Source organism: Phyllobates terribilis, unplaced genomic scaffold (assembly GCF_046119375.1).
Source record: "Phyllobates terribilis strain yellow unplaced genomic scaffold, ASM4611937v1 Scaffold_12__6_contigs__length_324123572, whole genome shotgun sequence".
NCBI lineage: Eukaryota > Metazoa > Chordata > Amphibia > Anura > Dendrobatidae > Phyllobates > Phyllobates terribilis.
In genome coordinates, this window is record NW_027362772.1 from 216,639,003 (window position 1) to 216,658,827 (window position 19,825).

Consider the following 19,825-nt stretch of genomic DNA (forward strand, 5'->3'; position numbering starts at 1 on the left):
CAACACAGCGAAGGGATCTCATTGTTGAATGTTAACAGTCAGATGAAGGGCACAAAAAAAATTCTAAGGCATTAGATATACCATGGAACACTGAAGACGAACTTCAGGCAGTGGCTTACATTTGGCATAACAGTGACATTACCGAACTCGTCCCTAAAAAGAAAATTGGTCTGGAAGGATGCCGAGAGGTCTACAGCAACATTAAAGGAGCTGCAGGAATTTTTGGAAAGTACTGGTTGTGTGCTACATGTAACCGCAATCTCCAGTATTCATATGGGTGGCAAGACGGTAGCTTTTTCTTATAAAGAAAAACATCCAATCCTGACTGTTTTGCCAAAAACGTACATTGTCAGAAGCATGTGGCAAAAAGTGTTATGATCTGATGAGACCGAGGCTGAACATTTGCCCATAATTTCAATAGGTATGTTTGACGCAAAGCCAACACTGCACATCACCAAAAGAACACCATACCCACAATGAAGCATGGTGAGGGTAGCAGCATGGTTTGGGGCTGTGTTTGACGACTGGGTCTTTAGTCAAGGTTGAGGGAATTTTATGAACAAATCCAAATATTAGTCAATTTTGCCTCCAAACCTTCAGGCCTGTATTAAAAAGATAAGAGAAATTTCGCCTTTCAGCACAACAACGACCCTAAGGCTGTGTGCCCACTATGCATTTTTTAATCGTTTCCGCAGCAGCAATTCCGCTGCAGAAGCTCTTAAAAAACGCTTGGTAGAAGGTCTGCCATGTTCCCCAATGATAACCCGCATGTGCTGTGCACATGCTGTGGATTATCATTGCGGAAAAATCTGCAGCACTATCAATTATTTAGCGGAATCGCAGCGTTTTCGCTGCCATTGACTTGCATTGAATCGCTTTAATATCCGCATCACTACATGTGCACATGCGGACATCATGTGGTTCAATGTGCGGATGGTACCCGGGTTTGGAGAAGAGGAGACTCTCCTCCAGACCCGGGTACCATAGTACGTTTAAAAAAAAAAAAATAAAAAAATAAAATAAAAAATATACATTATGCTTACCTTCTGATGGCCCCCGGTCTCCATAGCGATCCGACCTGGCTTGCCGGCAGCTCGCAATGGTCTAAAAGGACCTGCGGTGACGTAATTTAGTCATGTGACGGGTCACGCGACCGCTGATGTCGGCGGTCGCGTGACCTGTCACATGACTAAATGACGTCATGGAAGGTCCTTGTAGACCACCGCTAGACACCGGGCGGATTGGATAAGGACACCGGGGGCCATCAGAAGGTAGGTATAATATTTATTTTATACCATTCTTTTACGGTCACACTATATAAATCCATGCCGGTTGCATGGATTTATATAGTGTGACCAAGTTGTCAAGCACTTTTCCAAGTGAGGCTAAAATCGCTTGCAAAGCGCTTGACAACCCGCATGCAGAAATGCATGTGAAGAACGCTTCACATCCGCATGTCCCTGGCAGGAAAAACTCATGTACAATCCGCATGTACAATCCGCATAGGTTTTTTCTGCCAGGGAGATGCGGAAACGCTCAGGAAAAATCCGGAGCATTTCTGCATCGTGGGCACATAGCCTTAACATTACTCCAAATCAACAAAAGAATGGCTACACCCGTACATCACAGTTTTGGAATGGCCCAGACGTAAATCAAACTGATAATCTGTGGGTGACCTGAAGAGGGCGCTGTTCACAGGAGATGTCCTCACAGTCTGACAGATTTGGAGCTACTGCAAGGAAGAGAGGGCAAAGATTGCCAATTTTAGATGTGCCATACTGATAGACTGCTACATAAAGACTGACTGCTGTCATAAATTCAAAGGATGCTTCAATAAAGGAATAGATTAAGGGTGTGCATATTTATACAACCACATTATTTGATTTCTTTTATTCTTTTTCCACCCTAAATATTTCAGCGTATTTTTCTGTTTAATTGTACAGATTATGGGTGACATTAAAGTTGGAAAAATACCTGGCAATTCAACAGGGGTGTGTGGACTTTTTCTATCCACTGGATATAAGCAGTAACGTGTCCCCGAGTACAGATCTGCTTGTCATGTTGCAGAATAGGTCTTTTCGGTTGCCTGACACTGACATGGTGTGTTTTTATACCCTGTCCCTGATGTAGAGACCTGGCAGTGATTATGTAATGGACAGAGACCGTCCTGTACACGGCTCGGGCATTAGTGCCCCAGCGTAGAGGCAGGAAATGCAGACGTCATGCCCATTCACAGGCTGGAGAGACTGCCCTTCATCTGGCAGGGAGCCCAGACGTGGCTGCTCGAAGGGGATGCGGACAGTGTACTATAATGGGGTCTTAACTAACTCCTTCATCTTGTATGGGGGGGCTAAGGGGGGATCCGTGAAAACTACAGAATTTGTGCTGCAGTTCTCCCAGAAGACTTCTCTGCATCCTTCAAAGTTTGAGCAACAGATACGGAGACGTTTAACTTTATGTTGGAGAATGAATGGTGAGAAATGGCGGTGACTTATGAGCCGTCCCTGCTATAACAGTTTTGGCATGCCCACGGGAGGCAGCAGCCGGCGGGCTTGGTCCTGTGCATTGGAGCTGTGCACCAACCCCTGGTTTAAAAGACCAGAAGATCCACCGAATTGCCTACTTGGTAGGAAGATAGAAGGGCCGGCCATACACATCTTAGATTTCCCATCCCAGCAGTGGCATGGTCTCTACATGCACGTGCCACGTCCACACATTCAGGTCTGTGTCAGGGTGTAGGAACAGATAAATATTTAGCAGTTAAAGGGAATCTGTTGCCAGGTTTTTGCCACCTAATCTGAGAGAAGCCTGCTGTAGAGACAGAAGCCCTAATGTCTCTTATTGGGCTGCTTGCTGTAGTTGTGATTAAAATCCCTTTTATCACAAGGAGATTTATCACTAGAGAACTAGTAATCCTGCTGCCATGTAGTCCTCCATATTCATGAGCTCTGTATCACCCACCTCCATCACTGAGCAGCTTTCTGCCTATACACAGTGTACACAGAAAGCTGCCAGTCAATGCTGTGGGCGGGGTTATATAAAGCTCAACTTTCAGGGAACCGCTAGATCTGCAACAGAGAAAATGGTGATTTTATCAAAATTGCAGCATGCAGCCCAGTAAGTGACACATCACTGGAATCAGGTTCTCTGCCCTTGCATCATGCTGGGATTACTGTGCCCAGCATTACTACATGTTCCTGACTTACTGTAATATCCAGGCAGAATGGATATCCTGATAATAACTTCATATCTGGTTTCTGTTTTTCAGGTTTCATGGAAGAAAACCAACCAGGTAAGTGCATCTTAGTGTGCATTATATTTGTCTATTTTGTGTACAGACCGTTTAGTTTCTTGATCCTTTATTCTGCATTTTATCAATCTCAGGTTGTTGGCCCATCTCTAATTTGAAACAGTAATTGTAGACGTTTTATGGATGATGTTGCATCAGTAGATACTCGGATACTGGTGGTCTGTCCTTACTGGTATGCCCCTCGTCGATGCGGGCGTATGGAGCAGCTGAGCCCGCCGTTTAACTGGCAAGCGCTAACTGCGTTTTACAGGCTACATCTGTCTTCAACAGCAGCGACCAGAGAGGACTCTGATCACTTCTGATTTATCATTTATGCCCCTGTCAGTCACAAACCGTGACGTTTAAATGTCCTGATTGCATAGCGCAAGAATTCCGGCACCCATCAGCCACAAGATTACGGGAAGTTCACGGGTAGGCATGGCATTGGGGGCAAACGGGGCCAGAAGGCCCTCCATCGTAAGTGTCTTGGTGATCTATGAGCCAAAGCTCACACCTTTAATTCATACGACATCACTAATTTTATTATATTGTGCATTACTAAAATAAGCAATCGGTTAATTGCAGGTTCACAAAGGCTAGGAGGACTAAAGATAAGGTAAAAAAAAAAAGTCTTAAAAGTTAACATCACTAGTGTTGAGCAAATTTGTTCGGCATTTCAAATTCGGGTTCGTGGTTCCGGCTTGTTCGCACCAAAAAATTGGCTCCACCCATGAACATCCCTGATTTGTCACGCTGTCATGCAGATCACATCTGCGTGGCAAATCAGAGATGTTCATGGGCGGAGACTACTCTTTGGCACAAACAAGCCGGAACCACGAACCCGAATTTTAAATGCCGAACAAATTCGCTCAACACTAAACATCACCCCCTTTTTCCAGTTGAAAAGGAAAGAAAAGAAAAAAAAAAAAAAGTTGGCTTTGTCATATCCACAAAAATCTGATCTCAGAATATAAAATTATGTAAACCGTACCTTTAATTATTTTAATGTCAAACAGGAAAAATTACTAGAATTTTTTTTCTGATGTTGCACTTTCCCTAAAATATGCAACGAAATGTCAGTCATCAAAAGATCCAAAATAAGTCAGAAACTTTTTATTTATTTTTTTTCTCTTTTATTGCGTTTGGAATTTTTTTTCCTGCTTTTCAGTACATTTGGTAAAATGAATGATTTAATTTAAAATTACAATTCATCCCGTGAAAGCGAAGTCTTCATATGTCTCTCAATGGGGAAAAAAAAATAGTTTGGCTCTTTGACACAGAGAGGGGGGGCAAAAAAGCAGAAATTACTCGGTCATGAATGATTTGAAAAAATGGTTACAATGCAGATGCCGTATGGATGACTTATCAATGCCGACTTCACTGGACGTTTTATATCCAGAAAATAAAGTGCTGAAAGCTGTCTCTTTTTTTTAAGCACATTTAATATGCATGAGGTGAATGCGACCTGTCTGTGATCTCTAGTCTGCGGTTATGTCTGTTCCAAGACAAAGTAGCTCCCCAGTCTGTGGCTGGCGGGGCGTGCTGGGACTTGCAGCTGGTGGCTGGCGGGGCGTGCTGGGACTTGCAGCTGGTGGCTGGCGGGGCGTGCCGGGACTTGCAGCTGGTGGCTGGCGGGGCGTGCCGGGACTTGCAGCTGGTGGCTGGCGGGGCGTGCTGGGACTTGCAGCTGGTGGCTGGCGGGGCGTGCTGGGACTTGCAGCTGGTGGCTGGCGGGGCGTGCTGGGACTTGCAGCTGGTGGCTGGCGGGGCGTGCCGGGACTTGCAGCTGGTGGCTGGCGGGGCGTGCCGGGACTTGCAGCTGGTGGCTGGCGGGGCGTGCCGGGACTTGCAGCTGGTGGCTGGCGGGCCGTGCCGGGACTTGCAGCTGGTGGCTGGCGGGCCGTGCCGGGACTTGCAGCTGGTGGCTGGCGGGCCGTGCCGGGACTTGCAGCTGGTGGCTGGCGGGCCGTGCCGGGACTTGCAGCTGGTGGCTGGCGGGCCGTGCCGGGACTTGCAGCTGGTGGCTGGCGGGGCGTGCTGGGACTTGCAGCTGGTGGCTGGCGGGGCGTGCTGGGACTTGCAGCTGGTGGCTGGCGGGGCGTGCTGGGACTTGCAGCTGGTGGCTGGCGGGGCGTGCTGGGACTTGCAGCTGGTGGCTGGCGGGGCGTGCTGGGACTTGCAGCTGGTGGCTGGCGGGGCGTGCTGGGACTTGCAGCTGGTGGCTGGCGGGGCGTGCTGGGACTTGCAGCTGGTGGCTGGCGGGGCGTGCTGGGACTTGCAGCTGGTGGCTGGCGGGGCGTGCCGGGACTTGCAGCTGGTGGCTGGCGGGGCGTGCCGGGACTTGCAGCTGGTGGCTGGCGGGGCGTGCTGGGACTTGCAGCTGGTGGCTGGCGGGGCGTGCCGGGACTTGCACCTCGTGGCTGGCGGGCCGTGCCGGGACTTGCACCTCGTGGCTGCTGATGTGCCGCTAGTTGGACTCCACTGCTGTATACGGTGTAACCTCTTAGAGTGCGAGCACTTGGCCTTCATTGGTGAGTTTCCTATAAGGAAGCCCTGCAGACCATGGGGGATCACACTTGACGTTCTGACCACAATCTGAATTGACAGGATTTGCCCTGGACTATGTGAATCTCTGCAGACAATGAGATTTTATCCTAACTCTAGACGATTTCCCTATGTTGGTGGCTGAGCTCCGGCCGTTGTGTCCATGCTGTGCTGTGTTGTTTCTCTTGTTCACTGGTGATGGGTTTCTTGCAGGCATGGCAGCATTCTGAGCAGCGAGGTGTCGGCCGACAGGAGGCAGAAGGTGGAGCGCACTGTCAGCTCGTCCCATGACTTCTCATCTCAGGATTTTGATCCTACAGGTAGGACGTCTTTCCAGATAATTCTGTGCTTTGCTCTGGAGTTTTCACAACAGATACTGAGACTGTTAAATTCTTTTTTGAAATCTACAGCAAAATCCATATATTACAGAGGAGGGTCATGTAGTGGATTATAATTAACCTTGTAATGCCCACACATAACCGTGCCATGTCTGTAGCTTTACTATTGGGGGACAGGTGACCTCCACCTGCCTCCTAGATATAAGATAGCTGCTACTGCTGGCAAAATGTAGTATTAGAAGGGGTTTATGATCATGAAGTGGGTGACTGCACCAATTCTGCTGCTCTAGTTGGTTTCCAATAGAGGGCAGATTCTGATGTACATTGCCACCTCTGTGACATTCATGTGTGCAATTAGGGCATATACATGAAGATATGACTTTACTGTAAAAAATATATCCATGGTTGTTTTTTTATACACATAGCTCTAAATTTCCTGCATAGAAAGATAAAAAAAAATCGGAATCGCTATTCTGCCTTCCACCACTAGAGGGTCATACGTCATACTGTTAAACAGTGTAGCCAATAATAATACAGCATCCATAATGCTCCCTCTAGTGGTGGCTGAACACACGCCAATTGTTGTGTTTTACATTCATGTCTATGTAAGGATTTGGAGTTATATATTGAAGCACTTGAGCACTGAACACTGTATAAAAAAAATAAAAATTAAATTAAAAAGCAGAGAATTTTGCTCCTGTCAGCAGCATGAAGGTAAAAGCTGGACATGGAGTTCAAGGTTTCAGTTGTCTGCCAGAATTGGGTGCAAACTATAAGCCATGGTGAGTGAAGTCTGCTAATCCTGCATTCTGGTTGCACAGCTGTGAAGGGCATCTCTGGAAATATTGGGCGGATGATAACAAGGGGTAGACATTTCCTCCTGTGCCCGAGTGCAGCGGGCAGAGGTCTGTGCCCCCCGGTATGATCAGATCAGTTCTCCTCTTGTATTTATCTGGTAAATCTCATTACTGGTGAAGCACTGCTGTTACACCCATCCCAGTGCTCTGATAAGCTTCTCTCCTCCTTCCCTGCCTGTACTTCTTCCAGGGAGCGGAGCCGTCTGATATTACCAGAACTTGTACAGTGACACATTTTATCATCACTTTCAGAACCACCCTGATCTAGACAAGATTTTTTTCCTATCCTCTGTATGTTGACCCCTTCTTTTGAGGACCACCCGCTCCTAATTCTTCCCTACAGCTGTGGGTGGTCATCTCAGAGGTTTCTCTGTAGAAAGTTATTATGAATGAATTGTCTCATCTTGTTAAATCAGTAAAATTGCAACGTGCTTGTTAAAATAGCTTTGCAATTTACCTCTTAGTAGAAATCTTCTCTGTTCTCATGAATGGCGGGCTTTTAGTTCTAAAGTTTACTACTTGTTGCTTAGGTTACTGGCCACCTCTGCAGTGTAATAGAGGAGGTAAGGTCTTAGGCAATGAGCATGCACACTATTTGCTTTAGAGCTTGCAAGTTCCGAGCTGGAGCGGGCCAGTCTGCTGGAGCGGGCCAGTCTGCTGGAGCGGGCCAGTCTGCTGGAGCGGGCCAGTCTGCTGATGATGCACAGGAAAAGCAAAAACTGCTTGCAGCATGGGAGGGCCGCACAGTGTGGGCTATTACCCTATTTTTTTGTGTTTTCCTATTAAAAGGGGTATTCCTTTGTTAGTAGGTGATGGCACATTGCTAGGTGATACTGTCACTTAAAGGGATTGACTTGCGAAATATACATTTTTGCCCTTTTGATAAGATAAGCAATAAATGTCTGATGCTGGTCCTACCTTCTAAGACCCATATCATCTCCAGAATGGGGGTCCCCTGATTCCCCCCTCCCCACCCCAAAGTACCATTTTGGCCATTTTCGACCACCATCATCTGGCTGTTCAGGGAACTTGAATCGAGCGCCCAGCAGTGATGGACTGGAACGCTCTTGTGAAGAGGACGCACCTGAAACAGAGATGTGGCCTCTTAATTTTCAGAATTGGCAGAGGTCAGACCTCCCAGTGATTCTTAAACGGGTTTTCCCACGAACAAAGTTAATTTTAAAGTTGATTTATATTCAATAAACCTTGGAATAATAACTTCCACAATTGGATGTGGTTTAATAAAATGTTTCTGTACTGAGCTAATCTTATAAATGTGCCCCTGCTGTGTACTGTGTAATGACTGTGTCTGACCGTGCAGGGACATGGTCTGATCATACCACAGCTCCTGGGCAGGGAAGGAAGCAAAAGAGTATACAGACATTACAGCAGGGGATCACAGCTGATTCTTTCTGTGAGATAAAGCATTTTCCTGCCTGTGTTTAAAAAATGTTTTACCTAAAAGAAAGCCTTATTTCCGATCCCATGCTGTCCTGTCTGTATGCTCTTTTGCTTCCTCCCATGCTGTCCTGTCTGTATACTCTTTTGCTTCATCCCCTGCTGTAATGTCTGTATACTCTTTTGCTTCCTCCCCTGCCCAGGAGCGGTGGTATGATCAGACCATGTTCCTGCACGGTCAGGGATCTCATGCTCTGTTTAATGTCACTCAGTTGGTGGTCACAGTTGTGGATCTGTCTATACACAGACTGTCATAACACCCAGTGTTGTGATGTGTTGGTGTAATTAGTGTGGTGCGACATGTCGCGGTGCGGCCGTGGCCTTACTCTCCACTTATTAATGGCCCAGCACACTAAATACTGTGATGTTCCCAGTAATGATTTGATGCCTTTATATTATGAGGCTTCTGTGTTCTCAGCGATGTCCCTGTATATGAGTGTTAGAGGCCTCTGTACAGACTACGCTATCTTATCCGAGCAAAAGGAAAAGCATCCTGATGTGTACCAGCCCCACGCTGTTGGCCTCCATTGGCTGCAGGTTGGCCATTAGATCATTTTGCCATACTTTCCCTATGCTTATACAATACGTACATTGAAAGCACAGTGTGAATGTCCCTCAAAGCCTCATGCATCTGGCCAAGAAATCACAAGGTTATGTCCTGAGGAAACACGTTGACTTTGTAACCTACTAATAAACAATCCTTTTATGAATTCATCGCCTACAAGCTTCTCCTTATGAGTATACCAGAAGCGCAGGAGAGCTACCATTTATCCGGACAGCACTTTACTGAATTGGGCACGTCTTAGTGGCGCGTGTCTTCATGTGCCGCGCCAGATATGCTCCTCCTCTCCAGGACTGCTGTAGAGTTTCTGCACTACAGTCACTGGCACATTTGATGAATTGGATGGTCGGGTTTGTCAACGTCCTGCAGCAATCCAACCCCTTACTATTTTGGCGAAGTTGTAACAAACTGGCTTGAAAAAGCCAAAAGTCGCAAAACGTATTTTTTCTAATAAACCCCCCCCCCCCACAACAGCACACAGGAGGATGTAACCCCACCCTAATAGGGACAGGAAATACGAAGAGGTTTAAATAGCCCCTCCCACATCCTCCCTCCAGTGTTATTTCCTGTCCCTATCAGGGATGAAGAGGTCATCCCCGGTGTGCTGGGCCGGCGACAGGCACTGGGGAGAAAGCTATTAGCCGGGCAGCGGAGCATCGAGCGGTTTACCTCTCCTCCTCACATGCGCTCCCCCCGTCTCCTCCGGATTCGGGACCCCCTCCTCCAGTCCGCGCTCTCAGGCAAGGTCTGCAGGATCTTCTGGCCAGAGGCCTCTTTGAGCTCTCCGGTCCATCTCCTCCTCCTCTCTCCTCTCTCCTGCTGGATGCGTGGGCGATGCCGGTCTCCAGGATGTGGAGGCCACATGTGGTGATCACATGTCTTCACCTGGACACCGGGGGAGGAGCCCTCTAATCAGAGGGAGACGCTGGTCCAGTTGCCCATAAAGGAGCCCTGGACAGGAAGACATCTGCAGGTAGGACAAAACCATGTCTGTTGAAGCTTCTCGCTCTGCATCTGTAGATCCCAGCGCCGGTCCGGTTGCAGTAAGTATGGCACTGGTAGTCCATCTCCCAGATGCAGGTAATAGTGATTATAGCTCCCTTTCCCTTCTCCCCTCTCTTGTAGGGGGGACAAGGAACCTGCATCTGGAGACAAAGCTAAACCGTCACGCAGCTGTCCCATCTGTACAAAAAATCTATCTTCCTCCCAAAGAAAGCTCCTATGCAAGGACTGTACGGAGAAGATTATCAGGCAGGAACAACCTTCCTTAATGGAAGAAATAAAGGGGATTGTACGTCAAGAGATCAAATCCTCTTTAGCCTCAGTCACTCTCCCTACACCCTCACCTACTCAGTATTCTACATCTACTCCCTCAGCAGCCTAAAAGAGGAAGATCAGCCTGCCAGAGGGAGGGGGGGACTCTCAAGAGGAGATGTATATCTCAGTTCTCCTTCCTCTGGAAGATCTTCCGAGTCCATCTCCTGATAACCCCCAGCGTGAGAGATATTACTTTCCATCAGATAGCTTGGAGGAACTGCTCATGGCAGTAAGGAGAACTATGGAGGTCGAAGAAGAAAAAGTTCCCCAGACAGTACAGGATCAGATGTTTGGGGGGCTACGTTCCAGGAAAAAAAGGTGTTCCCTATACACCAGAGTATTAGGAACTTAGTCTTAGAGGAGTGGGAATCTCTAGAAAAGAGGTTGAATACCCCTACGGAGTTAAAGGATAGATTTCCTGTAGACAGCGAGACTGCAGAATGCTGGTCTGAAGTCCCAAGAGTCGATATCCAGATTGCACGAGTGGCTAAGAAAACCACACTGCCTTTTGAAGATTCCTCTCAATTAAAAGACCCCTTGGAATGCAAAATGGGGGGACTACTCAGAAAATCCTGGGAGACCTCGGCAGCACTATTAAACACCAACGCAGTCTCTACGGGCGTAGCTTGATCAATGGCTCGTTGGCTAGATCAACTGGAGGAACACCTAGTCTCGGGCACCCTCAGAGAAGACATCTTAGCATCCCTACCGCTTCTACAGAAAGCTACGGGGTTTTTAGCAGATGCTTCTGCAGAATCAGTGAGAGTGGCGGCAAGAGCATCTGGGTTAACAAACTCTGTAAGAAGGGCCCTATGGTTGAAATCCTGGCGCAGCGATGTGGCATTAAAAATGAAATTGTGTTCCATCCCCTTTTAAAGGGAAGTACATGTTCGGGCCAGCCCTAGATGATCTTCTAGAGAAGGCCTTAGACAAGAAGAAAGCCCTCCCAGAACCTGGAAATGTAAGGAAAAGGCCTTTTTGTCCCTCCCAGGAACAGACCCCTCAATATAGGGGTAAAGGGAAAACTGGACGATGGAGCTACCTAAGAGGTAGAGGAGGCAAGAATCTTTTTCTTTCCCAAAATCAACATCAGAACAGACCATGACGTCAGGACAGTCGGGGGCTGCATCTCGAATTTTCTCCCTCAGTGGAAAAAAATCTGCTCAGACCCATGGGTCCTGACGGTAGTCGAGTTTGGAGTAAAAATAAATTTCTCCTCCTATCCTCCACAGAGAATAAAGTTAACACCGCTCTCTTCTCAGAGTCGGCAGGCCACCCTGATATCCGGTCTTACAGACCTATTGTCCTCAGGGGTGATATCCCTGGTTCCTACTAGGGAGATAGGCACAGGGCATTATTCCAGACTCTTCCTAATAAAAAAAACAAATGGCTCACAGAGTTATAATCAATCTAAGGCCACTGAATCAGTATATCCACTACCAACGATTCAAGATGAAATCCATCAGGTCGACGGTCCCCCTGATAGGACAGGACCATGTCATGGCCACAATCTACTGTATCTCCAAAATGCATATTACCACATTTCTAGGAGTACTATTGGATTCCCACAGCCAGATGTCATTTCTGCCCAAACAAAAACAGGTCATGCTAAAAGCAAAGATCAATGTCCTAAGAAGCAGGAGATCAGTATCATTGAGAGATGCCATGTCGGTCCTCGGGTCTATGACATCCTGTATCCAGATGGTGGCCTGGGCTCAGGCACATACCCGAACATTACAGACCCATATCCTTACAAATTGGGATGGATCTCCACGGTCTCTAAAGAGGAAAATCCCTATATCACCACGGGTAAAGACCTCTCTATTCTGGTGGCTGAGCATGAAAATCTGAACAGAGGAGTACCATGGATCCAGACTCTGCAAGTAACCATAAGTGGAAGCCAGCGGGAAGGGATGGGGAGCCATGGTCTCCCAAGAGCTATTCCAGGGTATATGAACCAAAGAGGTGAGCCAGCGCTCATCAAATTTCAGAGAATTAAAAGCCGTAGAGGAAGTCCTCAGAGCAGCAGAGCCTCTGGTCCAGAAAACTCACAGATATTTTCAGACAATATCCCCACAGTAGCCCACCTTAGTCATCAAGTGGGCACAAGATACGAAAGCTTAAAAGCAATCTCTGCGAGAATATTTTCCTGGGCCGAAGAACATGTTCTATCCCTGTCGGCTCTTCATATCAAAGGTTCAGTCAATGTCCAGGCCGATTTCTTAAGCAGAACAAAGATTCATCCAGGAGATTGGAGCCTAAAGCCAGACGTCTTCCAGATGTTAGTCGAGAGATGGGGCTATCCAGAGGTAGATCTCTTCGCCGGACACCAGAACGCGAAGGTACCTCCAATATTTCTCCCTGGATCCAAACGGCCCTTGCTTGGGCCTGGACGCATTCGCTCACCAATGGGAATTCAAACTAGCGTATGCCTTTCCCCCACTGCCTATCCTTTCAAAAACCTTACAAAAGATAAGGACCGAAGGGACCAGAGTAATCCTAGTGGCCCCTCTCTGGCCAAAAAGAAGTTGGTTCGGAACGTTAACCAATCTGAGTGTGGAGAACCCTCTAATCCTTCCTCCCATCAATGATCTCCTTCTCCATGGACCAATTCACCATCCGGATCCTGAGAGACTACACCTAGCTGCCTGGCTTCTGAATTCCTGATATTAAAAACAAGAGGCCTCTCAGAGAAAGTCATCAAAACTCTCCAGAAGAGCAGGAAACCTGTAACGAACACCATTTACCATAAGATCTGGAAAACCTCCTTAAGGTGGTGTGCACCCACTCACCCAGACCCTCATAGGGCTCATGTGGCACAGATTCTAGACAAAGGTCTCAGACCTAGTACTCTTAAGGTCCAGATAGCAGCATTAAGCTCATACTTTGATCAAAGATTAGCTGAACATCAGTGGGTGAGAAGATTTATGACCGCATCCACCCTACAGTAACAAACTTAATCCCCCCCCCTCCCCCCCCCCGGGACCTTAACATTGTTCTGAAGGGGCTAACCCTTCCACCCTTTGAGTCCTTATCAGCCATAAGACTGGACAGGCTGACCTGGAAAACTGCTTTCCTGGTGGCAATAACTACAGCCAGAAGAGTTTGTGAACTACAGGCCCTTTCGGTCAACAAACCCTACCTGAGAATCCTGGAAGATCGTCTAATTTTCCAACTTGACCCTTTATTTCTACCTAAGGTGGTCTCAAATTTCCACAGATCTCAGGAGATAATTCTTCCATCATTTTGTGACAACCCAAAAGACAAGAAAGAAATGGAATTCCACACTCTGGACGTTCGGAGAATAGTACTGCACTATCTTCAGGAAACAGAAGAAGGAAGGAAAGACAAGAACCTATTTGTCCATACACAAGGTCCAAACAGAGGAAAGAAAGCAGCAAAATCCACAATAGCCAACTGGATTAAGAGGACGATTACGGAGGCTTACCAGATCCAGGATCTACCTCCTCCAGCAAGGCTCAAGGCCCATTCTACGAGGGCGATATCTGTCTCCTGGGCTGAAAAAAGCCAGTGCTTCCATCGAGCAGATTTGCAGAGCTGCTACGTGGTCCTCCATTCATACTTTCTCCAAACACTACAGACTAGACCTGTTCTCTGTTGGAGATTTAGCCTTCGGAAGGAAGGTCCTTCAGGCTGTTGACCCTCCCTAGTATGTCTTTGGTATACCTCCTGTGTGCTGTCGTGGGGGGTTATTAGAGAAGATAGAATTAGACTTACCGGTAATTCGGTTTCTAATAACCCACCACGACAGCATGGGTAATTCCCTCCCCCTCGCTTATTGTTTCTACAACAGCCGGATCAGTAAAAATAAAAATGAATTTGAAGCATCTATACTCTTGTGGTCCTTTGTAAGAACACTGGAGGGAGGATGTGGGAGGGGCTATTTAAACCTCTTCATATTTACTGTCCCTATTAGGGGTTGGGGTTACATCCTCCTGTGTGCTGTCGTAGTGGGTTATTAGAAACCAAATTACCGGTAAGTCTAATTCTATATATATATATTTTTTTTTCAGCTGCGGTTTTTGTCTTTTTTGATAATGATTGTTTGAAACCACTTTCTTTTGGATGGTTTCTGTTTGTTGCATTCCCCAGTTTTGTAAAACTTTATTCCACAAATAAAATGCATGTTTGTGCCAAATGAAATTGACATGTTGCTGATTTCAAAACTGCACCGCAGGTCAATTTCCACAGCATTAAGAAATGGCAGCGTGAGCTTTATATAAATATTAATCTCCTCTCTGGAATGGTAATACACTGAGGTTTTTTTTTTACACATGAAAAATGCACTAAATACTCATTGTAGGAGATCTGTCCCAAAACTAAGAGTACCGGTCACTAATCTGGGGTGATGATATTCAGAATATTACTGATCTAATCAGATTACAGAAGGGCTCAAGTTTCTCTCAAGGTCTGGTCCGTACTTCGAGGCTGTGGGGTCCCACAACCTTCCAGCTAGACAGGAAGGTTTAGTGAGATGTCGCGGTTTCCACTAACCCAGCGCTGCCACTTACTTTATTAAGCCGTAACTCTCTAATGATGTGCCAGCATAGTGAGGTACGAGCAGCGCTAGTTAGTGGAACGAGGGAGGTCTCACTGAGAGGGGCCTTGTAGGATCGTCGTGGATTCCTCTCTACATCCCAGGGTCGCACAATCAGAAGTTCAGGTTTGACTTTAGTAGAAAGACTGGCCCTTTCAGGAGACATCAGGGACCCTTCTAAGTGCTTTTGTTAATTGGTAGTACATGATAATCAGATATATCTGGGGCTGCCCACTCTAATTAAATAAAAAGGACAGCCGCAGACTGCTAAGCTCTTTAGGCTATTCCCAGTAAATCTAAGGCTTTGATTACACCGGTCTGGGTCCTTTTCCATCTGGTTTACGTTGCTTTTCAGTGATTAGTAGAACATACTTTGACACTTTGTAACTCCATAAATAAAGTGCTTTTGTATCCGCGCTCCACACTGCCGCCGCGCTCACGGAGGACATAATTGTGTTCTAGGTGTGAAAGAGCTGATTATGTCCAGTGCTCTGACCCATTACCACATCTTCTGTAATTACATTGTCAAGTTGAGAAGAAAGACACAAGTGCATGTAGTTCAACCTGTAATCTTAGAGGTTTTGATCATCAAAAATATCGACCCTTTCTAAATACATTTAATGAACCCACTTTCTGGGCAGAGAGTTCTGTAGTCTTGCTCCTCTGTGCCGATGGTGGATTTATTTTTCTACTTTAGTTGCTGTATATGTCATTTCAAGCTTAATTTATGCTGCATGAGGCATATTTGAAAAAAAAAAGTCTTAGGTTAAGTGCACACATAGTGTTTTTGATGAGTTTTCACAGCAGTTTTTCCACCTGGAAGTGCATCAAAAACACTTGCTAATCGGTCTGCCAGCTAATACTATGGCAATCCTGATGTGCTGTGCACATGATGCGGAAATTTCCGCTCAGGATTGTCATTGCGTTTAAAAATGCAGAATGTCCTTTCTATGTAGCGTTTCTGCAGCATTTCCCGCCCATTGACTTTATTTGAACCGCAGCAAATTCGCAGGTACCTGCAGATTTGCTGCGGTTCAATTAAAGTAAGTGGTTGGGAAACTCTAAATAATCACACACACAGTGGTACCTGGGTCGGCTGGGGAAGACTACTAGTCCCATCATCTGACCGCCGCTCCCGCTGATAACAGCGAGAACGGTGCGGCTGAGTGGAGTAGTAGTGTCCTCAGCCAAGCCAGGGCTGCTCGCTGTGTGTAAAAAAAATAATAAAAAAAAACACCTATTCTCACCTGTCCGGTGTCCTCCTGGTCCTCGCGATGTGTTCAGGCCGGCGGTGCACTGACTGGAGCACGCTCTCTCCCGGCAGTGTACATCGCTGCACTGCCAGGACCTGAGGTCACAAGAGCTCTCAGCTGAAAGATCAGCTGAGAGCTCCTGGACCTCACTTTATGGCACCGGTGCTGCGTGGGATCATTCTCAAGAATGTTCCCACATGCCAAAGATGCTGAGGTCGCCGGGGCTGATCAGCTGATCTTCATCTGATGAACCCAAGTGACCTCACTCCTGCAGCAGGGCCATGTACACTGACAGGAGTGATTTTACACTCCTGTCAGTGTACATTGCTGTCTTCTACAGCAGTGACATGAGTGATTGCTGATGTCACTGCTGTAGAAGTGACCTTGATTGCCGAGCGACAATCTGGGTTGCGTCATGACGGCGGACAGGTGAGGGATATGGTTATTTTTTATTTTTTTTCTTCAGAAGACCAAGGAATTCGGGAACAGGGTGTGCAATAAAATAATTATTAAAACCATGTGTATTATTTTATTAAAATACTTTATTCTGGCCGTGTCTTTTATTGAAAAAGCGGCAAAAACTTTACTACGCGGTTAGTAATGGGGACGTCTTATAGACTCCTCTCCATTACTAACCTGGGCTTAATGTCAGCTGCCAATACAAGGCTGACATGCTCCAGAGGCCGAAAGAGGGGGGTCTCGCCCTTCCAAACCCGTGGATATATTTTTTGACAAGCACAGTCCCAGCATATTAGAGGGTGGGCGCAGAGGGCAGCGAAGGGGACTATCCAGGCGGTTTTGGAATTTCATCTTAAAAAGAGTCCATTGGTAGTGGGCCTAGAGTCGGGACTTTTTGGGAAGATGGGCAGGTCATACCCGACCTGTGGCCTAGTCCATAAACTGTGGACGAGGGTGAAGAAGATTGGAGGCATAGTGGGAATGTCTATGTATACTCCTATTTGGGATAATGAAAACTTAGGTGAATTTTATAAAATAGGAGAGCTGAGAGGATGGGTGGCAAGGGGTATACAATACTTCTACCAACTGATGGATAATCAAAACCCTAGAGATGCTGAAAGAGGAATTTCACTTATTAGACGGACACAGCTATAAGTATACACAGGTTAAGCATGCGTTTATTAAGCAAAGGAAAATGAGGAACCTATCTGTTCAAAAGGATATTGTTATTGACTATATTTGTATGGGGGGATGTACAACAGGCGTCATATCTAAGGTGTATGCTGATCTGCTTCACACCTTTCTATTGAACTATCCTGTTTTGGCGAAGGAAAAGTGGGAAGCAGATATTGATACCATTGAAGATGACAAATTGGAGTCCATGTTGAAATATATCCCCAAGTTGTCTCTAAATGAACCTGCCAGAATGTCCCAACTACTTCTTGTACATAGAGCATATAGATCGCCCAATTTTTTTTTTTGTTCAGAATAGGGGTACGGGAGAATTCGGATTGCCCGAGATGTGTGTCAGAAGTTGCCGATATACTACATGTTATGTGGAGTTGCCCAAAGCTTGCAAACTATTGGTCTGAAGTAGCTGCCCTAATTGAAGGATGTTATCACTGTATAATTCCTAGAAATCCAATAGTTTGCCTGTTGGGATATGTGGAGGAACTTATAGGGAATGATGTCGCAAAACTGGCAATTGCCAGACTCTTATATGCAGCTAGAAAGGTAATAGCTAGGTATTGGGTGCGAACGGAGCCTCCCTCTAGACAAGAGTACATAAGGCAGGTGGATTATGTGGTACGGATGGAGAAGAAAATTTATTTAAAAAGGAAAAACGCCAAACTCAGTGACAACCTATGGGCACCATGGAAGGTGTGATTAATGATTTTGGAGGGAAGAATCCGGTGATTACACTATAAAATGCATTGCAATGGTTATAAGATGTTTTTTGTGATGTTGAACCATATTTTATATAACAATAAAGGTTTATTGTTGTCCGTAAAAGGAGAGGGGGGTTGAGGGAGGGATTCTTTTTGATAATAAGAAAATGGAAAATTATTGTACTGAAGTTGTATTTCATTATTTTATCTTTTAAATGAATACAAAATTTATCTGATTCATACAAGGCTGACATGAACCCCATCCCCATTAGCCCACTCGCCACCACTACACGGCAGTGGGAAGAGCGGAGGCTAAGCGCCAGATTTGGCGTATCTTATGGATGCGCCAGTTCTGGGACTGCTGAGGGGTGATATTAGTAGCCGTGGAGAGGGCCAGGATCCATGGCTCCTTTCCTGGCTATTAATATCAGCCCGCCGCTGTCTGTTTAGCCTTTTCTGGTTAGATTTTATAGGGGGACCCTACTTCAATTTTTTTTTCTTGGGTCCCCCTGTAATCTAGCCCTATAAAGGTGAAGTAAACAGCTGTGGGCTGATATTAATAGCCAGGGAACATTTTCAGAGGCTTTCCCTCTGCTGGTTATAAAAATGACACAGGAGCCCACGCCATTTTAATTTTAAATTTTAAGCTTTGCAGTGCTATCGACGCATATTTTTGCTGCGTCCAAAATGCTGCATTCTATTGAACCCAGGTAAATCCACGTGTTCACTGAACCATGCATGTTTACCGCATTCAATACATTCTAGTGGTGAAATTTCTGTTACGGAGACTAGCTACTCCGCAAGAGGATTTGACATGATGCGGTCCTGAAAGACCGCGCATGTCAATGTCCACGGGTGATTCGCAGCCTCTGGTGTCAATCAGACCCTTTCATTACCAGGCCTAATTAAAGTAAAGAGTAATAAATACACTGACACAGAGCAAACACTTTATTTGAAATACAACAGATATACATTCTTAAATTATGGATTAAAGAAATAAATGTTCCAGCTCCAAAAAGTTAATTTGTAAAAAAAAATTCTTAGAAAATTTTATTTGAGAAAATTTATTTTAAAAACAGACAGGATACAAGGGCCGCAGTGGCTAATACGATGTAACAACCATGCAAAAAACGCACAGAGAAGAGGATAATAGGCCTTTTTTGTATGGTTGTTACATGGTATTAGCCTCTGCGGCCCTTGTATCCTGTCTGTTTTTAAAATAAATTTTCTCAAATAAAATTTTCTAAGAAATTTTTTACAAATTTAACTTTTCGGAGCTGAAACATTTATTTCTTTAATGCATTGCTTAACTACGTGAGGATCAGGACGGAGTTCCATGCACCACTCTGGAAAGTTGGTGAGCTGATAACTATCTTTTTCCTAACTGCTTTATTACATTCTTAAATTAACCAATATACTCGTCCCAGTTCTGACAGTAATCCAAGGGTTAAAGCAATGTCCCACGTTCCTTTTCAAATAACTTTATTTAGCTCCAAAAAGCATTTATTGATGTACAAAAACACATTAAAAACGCTTAAAAAAAAGAGTACCAAAAAGTGTGAAAATCGCGGCAAAATGCACGTTTTATCTGCAGCGTTTTTCCTACCAAGGAGATGCAGGAACGCAGAAATTTCTGCTTCAATGCTGAACGTACGCACATAGACTTAAAAGGGTTTTCCAAGCAGGCACAGGGGAGTACTTATTCTGTTTTTTATATTGGTGTTTGGGGTCATCTTCCCTGACAGTTTTAAATCCCATTTTAATTATAGCAACAATAATACTTATTTCCACCCCATTCCCAA

At 45.7% G+C, this 19,825-nt stretch overlaps 1 protein-coding gene across 4 annotated transcripts in view; it reads left to right on the plus strand.

The window, feature by feature from the left end:
* The window catches only part of ARHGEF12 (Rho guanine nucleotide exchange factor 12), a 176,144-nt gene that overhangs the window by 26,331 nt on the left and 129,988 nt on the right, over positions 1-19,825 (plus strand). For all 4 annotated transcript variants that reach the window (XM_073656647.1, XM_073656648.1, XM_073656646.1 and 1 more), the window contains exons 2-3: positions 3,269-3,292; positions 6,047-6,153. In XM_073656647.1, coding sequence (XP_073512748.1) covers positions 3,269-3,292; positions 6,047-6,153 — 131 coding nt within the window. The remainder of the gene's footprint in view (positions 1-3,268; positions 3,293-6,046; positions 6,154-19,825) is intronic.